This window comes from Harmonia axyridis, chromosome 7 (genome assembly GCF_914767665.1).
Source record: "Harmonia axyridis chromosome 7, icHarAxyr1.1, whole genome shotgun sequence".
Taxonomy (NCBI): Eukaryota; Metazoa; Arthropoda; class Insecta; order Coleoptera; family Coccinellidae; genus Harmonia; species Harmonia axyridis.
In genome coordinates this window covers 22,631,811-22,639,041 of record NC_059507.1, presented here as the reverse complement: position 1 = coordinate 22,639,041, position 7,231 = coordinate 22,631,811, and the positions used below count along the sequence as shown (strand labels likewise).

The 7,231-nt window shown below is 32.2% G+C and overlaps 1 protein-coding gene across 1 annotated transcript; it reads right to left on the bottom strand.

The window, feature by feature from the left end:
- Positions 1 to 682: 682 nt before the first annotated feature.
- Positions 683 to 4,059, bottom strand: LOC123684788. Its single transcript, XM_045624236.1, has 2 exons — positions 3,787 to 4,059; positions 683 to 2,138 (listed from the first exon to the last, which is right to left on the bottom strand). Exons 1-2 carry the CDS (start codon positions 3,799 to 3,801, stop codon positions 1,482 to 1,484), a joined length of 672 nt encoding a protein of 223 aa, XP_045480192.1. The 5' UTR covers positions 3,802 to 4,059; the 3' UTR covers positions 683 to 1,481.
- Positions 4,060 to 7,231: the final 3,172 nt, after the last annotated feature.

The following is a 7,231-nucleotide window of genomic DNA, read 5'->3' as shown; positions in this document are numbered from 1 at the left end:
CTGGTCATACTGAGTTTCATTATATTTTGAGTATCTATGGACACTTTAGCTCAAATGATAGGTACACTGAAATTATCGTACAAAACGCTATTATCGTACATGCGGTATCGTACATAGTATTGAGCAGCAAATTATCGTACAAAACGATAATTATCGTACGAACGGCAACGCTGGACTGGAATCATTCCAGTCCAGTCGGGCAGTCAAGTTCATTCTCTGATTTACAGTCGTGCTGTCGTGTCCCGAGCTGCCCGACTGTAAAATTATCCGAACGCTCGAACATGGTAGCCTCGTGAGTGGCCGCCTTTATTTGCTGGCTAGAATTTAGAGGCCACCGGATCTAGGTGTTAATATATCCGGAAGTTTAGTGGCCACTTCAACTAATACGACACTGGTGAAACACAATTTTAGTGATATCTGTCTGATAACTTATGACTAAGCTATTCGGGACGTTAATAGAAGCTGAAACAGGCCCTCAGTGACGCCTGCGTAGCAATAACTGAACAAAACCTAGCGCCTGCTGAATCGTGGAGAAAAAATTTTTCACTTTTAATCAATATCATGTTCATTCATTGTAAGACACTTTTGAGAAAGAGTGACGAAAATTAGTTTATTTGATGTATCTAGATTTTATTGCCGTTTTACCGTTTCTGATAGTTCCGCTCTCTATCCATAAAATCCATAATAAAAATTTCATTATGCATGTACTGCTCAAATATTCTTCATTCAGTATTACATAATCAATATACACAGACCCATCAAACTTATATAGCGTCAATTAATTTTCTATGAAACGTCACAATCCATTGGATCGACTGGTGTCAACAATAAAGTTCATTTTATAATATGAAGAATTGATGGAATGAAGAACCTAGAGGTGGAATCTCTCTCATACTTCCTAGAAATTCAAGAAGCCCCAAATATTTCATTCTTAATAAAAAAAATCTTTATTATAAAACTATTTCCAAACCTAAACTAAGAATGACATATTCAGATTATAGATTAGGTTTTAATGAGAATAACATAAGAAAACATGAAATTCATTAAATATCACATGACATTACGCCATTGCATTACAATAATTATGTATTTGTCTTTTATGACTTCATTTTATTTTTATTGATCGCGTTTACAATGCTGTTGAGTGCAAGCTTAACATTAATGTTTATGGTGATAGTAACACTGGAACTTCAGCTTTGAAATACCGCAAGTAAAACAATCATAAATGAACTTAGAAGAGTCTCTCATTATTAACGTGCTTCCTAATGAAGTGGAAACCATTAGATACAAGAAAATTTTCATCTAGTTAAGAACTTCCTCATAACGTTGACAAATTATTGATCATCAAGTTCATAAAGGGTCATTATATGCTTCCACAATTTAGCAATAATCCTAATTTTACAGATCAAATATTTTCGGACTTGAATTCAAATTTTTAACGAAATTTGTTTGAATGGCTAACCAAGAAACAAATCAACGTGTTAAGCATCCAGAATATCCATCAATGCTGATGCAGCAGCTATTACTGCCAATTTCTTGTTTATATCCTTGCTGAAGCTATCGTGTCTTTTTGTCTTTATTTTTTCTTTTGTTGGCGTCTTCTTTGTAACGATTTCTTGAGTTGTTGTAACATTTGGTACTTCTGTACTAGAAGAATCACTTTTATAGGATCGAAGTTGCAGAGAAATCACATTCCTAAGAGCTTTCAAATGTTCTGCAGACTTTTGTTTATGAATTTCTGCAGCAGACAAACTATCATTGGTTTTTTGATGATCCACAACAGTATTTTTGTTTTGATTAACAACAGTGGTTTGTGTTAACGTTGGTAGCAGTGTATTCTTGATGTCTTTGATAGGGGTTTTCAGTATACTACCCACTCTAGTGATTATTTTTCTGATTGGTGAATTCTGTCTGGATTCTATATAACTTTGAACCAAGGGATTGTTCTTTGCTATTTCTTGAGTAAAAAATGGCTTCAAATTGTTTTGGGAATTTACATTCATTTTTACTGCAGCTTTGACGGTTGGTACTAGCTGATGTATATTAGAAACACTACGTTGAACTGAAACAGTTGAATTATGTCCATACTGGCCACTTTTTTGTTGACAGTACACGAAAGTTAGGGGGATTAGAAGAATCTGTTGAAAAAAAATTAGGAAAAGTCAAGTTGGGTATAGAAATTTTAAGATTGAAATACGGTTTGACATACCCCTTATATCTGAAGATAAATTCTATAGGATGATTGAAAAATGTGATACCTACATTGGCTACATTGAATGAAACTGAATGATACTTTTATCTTATGAAATATGTGCGTCAGAAATATCGAAATTTAAATTTATTGTGTGAACTGGCAGCCTATTTTAATTTAATAAATTTTCAAGAATTGAAATTCTCAGGAAAAAATATAGTGTAATTCTTATAAAACGAAGCAAATATACAGGGTGTCCCGTAAAGACCACGTCAAACCGAGGGAGAATGTAGATCAAAGGATAACCCACCTGCTATGACAAAATTCCCATTATAAAAGTCTTACCGTTTTCGAATTTTGTTTTTTTGAAAATAATGAATTTTGCCCCTTTCAATAGTTTTGCCCTTACGGTTGGTACAATTTTACATCTTTTTGGTTGATTTTTTCAGTAAAATATTGCTGAAGAATGATTTCAACGTTTACATTAAAAACATCCTTGGTACAGGGATACTCTTCGCTCCAAATGATCTTATTGAAAAAATCTGGATCTGCATGATGTTTTCGCAAAATTTGCCGGCAAAATTGAATTTCGTTGAGGTGAATAATTATGCGAGTAATATTTTCGCACGTAAACAATTGCCATTGTTCACTAAGTAATGCAATATCGAAGATTTCTTAACAGAATTGACAAAACTTGATTTTGTCAGAAACGTACCCATTTGTATAAAAACAGTCGTATCTTTTTTCTTTGAATAACAAATGACTTGTGTGAGACCTCTTTGAAATCACTATAAAATAGACAATTTATTGGTGTAATGTGCAGCAGTAGCTCGGTACATTTTTTTTCCACTACGATGGGCTAAACTTCATGAACAAAATAATCCACTACCAAAATCTCCAATGAAAATATTTCTCCCTTTAAAATGTTCGGATGCTGTTTTTAACGTAAACGTTAAAATCATTCTTCAGCAATATTTTACTGAAAAAATTAACCAAAAAGATGTAAAATTGTACCAACCGTGAGGACAAAACTATTGAAAGGGGCAAAAATTCATTATTTTCAAAAAAAAAAAATATCTCGGAAACGGTAAGACTTTTGTAATGGGAATTTTGTCATAGCAGGTGGGTTATCCTTTGATCTACATTCTCCCTCGGTTTGACATGGTCTTTACGGGACACCCTGTATAGCAACTTCAGAGTCAATTCTTGAAAAAATGCATACCAATCTACCAAATTAATTCATACATATCGGGTGTCCCAAATTCGTTGTCTAGTTAGAGGTTTTCAGAATTCTTTTGAATTAGAAAAAAATGAATGGCACCTTTTTGGGGCTCGATTTTTGAGAGAATTAATTTGGTGAACTCCTCATAAATTAAATTGTTTTAAAGTTTTAAGAGAAAATTGAAAAATGGCGTGAAATGAAAAGTTCTCATAACTTCTTTATTATTGGTGCTATTAACATGAAACAAACGAATTAGGGACACTCGATACATCCATGATCATAGTTTAAAAAAAGATGAAAATATCCATTACAGAAAAGATTAAGAAGACCACTTGAAGATATATCAAAGAAGAAAACAGACTGACATACTTACATATAGAACGTTCATGATGACAAGATAAAATTTCACTGGAAAATAGAAAACTACTTCTGTTGACTGTATGTATAAGAATCATCATTGCAATGAGAGAAATTCATTTTTTCGAATGTTGATGGTTTGTTGATTGAGGGATTTGTAGCACAACAATTACCGATGTGATAACGACTTTTGAATTCACTTGTAGAACTCGATTCGACATCTCTTTTGTTGGTATAGGAAAGTGATTTTGAAACATCATCATAAATTACCCACACGTTAAAATCGGATATGACATAAAAATACTCGTAAAATATTTCTCTTCCTGAGATAGGTAATAAAAACTGCTAATTATCGAAATTTCAGTTGGTTTTGTACCAATTGATTTGATAAATAAAAATTATTTTATTTTCTCTATTTCACTATCGTAATGAGTACAGTACTAAAACAGTGCTGTAATGAACTCATTACAGCATTGTTTTCAGTTATATTTTTCGATTTGTCAAAGCTGACTTCCGATCCTATCAAATTTCAATACATGACAATTATCAATATAATATAATTTGGATGTAGTGAATTGATTTGCAACATTATTCGCAATTTCTCTTAATTCTGGTGGTGTTAAATCGATTTCGTCAGATATAATTCACAAATTTAATGCGTAATTATAAATTATTCTAAAATTCGAAACGTAAGTATTGTTATGAAATGAAAATCGTTGCTAGTTGTTATAGAATTTTTTATATTCAAGAAAAGCAGAGGTTGAAATTTTATGACAAAATACAGATGGGTATATCTACGAGTGGGTAGGTATATTGAATTAAATAATTGAGAAATATATTTTCCTCACCATCATAGAAACAATATTGCCCCCTTGCTTAGGCTTTTGAGAATGCATTGAGGAAGTGTTTTTTGTATCAGAACAGAACCTCAGAATATCAATTTGATCAATTCCAAACTCAAAACTACAGTAGAATATGCTTAGAAATTCATATTATCTAAATAAATCCATCCATCGCCTGATGTTTTTAAATTTGCGTATGTACAGGGTGATTGTTTATATTGCATTGCTTATATTTTACTCAGTTAATATTGATTTCACACAATTTTTTAAATGGACAAATTTGAAGTATTTTTTATGGGGATTCAGAAATCAATACAAGGAAATACAAAGAAGCATTATAAACCTGAAAATTTTATGTGAGCTGGTATTTTTTAAATAGAACACCCTGTATTTTATTTCCTATTCCAAGTGAAAAACAAGCGATTTTAATGAGCATCTAAATCGTTGCCTGGATGGGTTCCAGGGCGTAGAAATGGGGAGGGGGTAGGTACTGGAGGTAATAAATCCTCAAGATTTCCAAAATATAAAATTTCACAATTCTGACAAAGACGAAGAACGAAAATTTTTTCATAAAATGATCGAATAATCCTTTTACTTCCCTTTGAAATCGATACGGCAGTAAAAAACCAGATCCTTTTACAGGTTATGAGTTTATTATCGCTTTCAAGATGAGTACTTTTATTGCACGTCCAAGGTTTATTATTTTATCTATCTGCTTTGTCGGTGTCGCCCCTTATTTGCCATCTGTGATTGCATTCGTCTTCGGTAAGTAAACACTTACCTGTTGTTTTTGAGTAATTCGCATCGAAAAATTGTCTGGGCTGCGTTGTACAATTTATTATGTTTCATTCAAATTGCAATTTATTTGTGAAGATATCAGTTTTGAATTGACTTTATCTACACGGTGTTCCCAAATTGGAGGTACAAATGAAAATTACATTTTTCCCGGATCAGAAAAAAGTCCTATAACATGAGTCCTCAAACGATTTGTTTCCGATGTTTGAAATTCAAGTTTTTTTTTCATAGCACCTTCCCTTCACAAGATACTCAACTTGAATTGGCAGAGATATTCCAATTTAAAGTATCCATTATGTGATATGCTAATTTTGAATGCAAATCTACAGGGTGATATTTTTTTTTGGAAGGGTATCTGCTCCTTTTCTCCAGAACTATAGGTGAACCACTGATGGTTTTGAAAAATATAAAAAGAAACACTGGTCCAGTATTACACTTGTTGGTTTTTTGTAGTTCTGTCCTATATGCTATCGATTTCGAGAAAAAAAATTAAAACAGCTCTCAAATAATCCTCAGGAAAATTCAAATTATTATAAGACCCATTCAGTACGCTGTGATGAATATATTAATTATAATTCTTTTCTTGTTTCGGTACTTATTTAGCCACTCTGTAGCGAAGATTTATAAAGATACGATAAACTCATACAAGCATTACTAAAAACTACGACTACAAGAAACACCCTGTATCTCGTAAACAAAGCGTTTGCGGGCTCATGTTTATGGAAGTTTTTATTGTTAAAATTATCCAAGGAATATCTCTTTTTCCTTCGTGACTCCAAATTAGGAATACCTAGTTAAGATAAGATAAGAACAATCGAATTGGTAATAAAAAAAATTATTTAGAGTAATTTGGTTCAAACTTTTCTCACTTTACAGATATGGGTAAACGTTGTCGTCAAAAATTTTTTTTCAGGGGAAAAAATACGCCGGTTTTTCTAACGACTATCTGAGATACTAAAGGTATATTTCAAGTGAATTTGGTCAGGTGAGAAGGCTCGCTAAAGCTGCTCAAGCCATATTTTTACTTTTGTTGAATTATAAATTTTGCAAGTTTTGTAAACGCGCAAAACACAAAGTAGTTTGTTTCTTCATTGGTATAGACGTGATAATTTCCAAACAATAAAACATTAAGGAAAATATTCATCATGAGCAAACTTCCTCCATTAAAAAAACATCGTAATAAGCTTATAGATTTTCTTAAAAATTTTGTCATTATGCGATTACTTCCGTAAGAGATTCGTTACGAATGTATTCCAGACCTATAAAAACACAGGTCAAGCATTCATGTTGTATCATTTCCAAGTAACATCAACAACAATATCAACATCCAACAGCAACATGAAGTTGGCGGTAAGTGAAAACAGTTTTTCTCTGTATATAGTATTTAAATTTTTGAAAAAATTTTTTTGTTCATCTTCAAGAACTATGTATCTTAAATTATTGGACCAACCAGTTATTCCTTTCAATTTATGTTCTATTTTCATATTATTTTTTCCAGATTTTCCTTATCTTCTGCCTGGCATTGGTATCAGTTCAGAGCAATCCTATCAACCTTAATGTGAATCTCGCAGCATCTTCAGCTCCTCCAAATCAGCCCTTCCGATTATCAATTAACCCCCATTACCAGCAAGAAGACCTTTTCAGCGATGGGCAAATCTTAGGAACTTACTCTTTTGTGGCACCAAATGGGCAGTTCAAACAAGTTCATTATGTTGTACATAAAAAATGATTTTGTGAATAAATCCGATGTTATTTATTGTTTAAGATTTGTTTCATTTTTTTTTGTGATTTGCAACTTGGAAAAAAAAACTTTTAATACAAAGA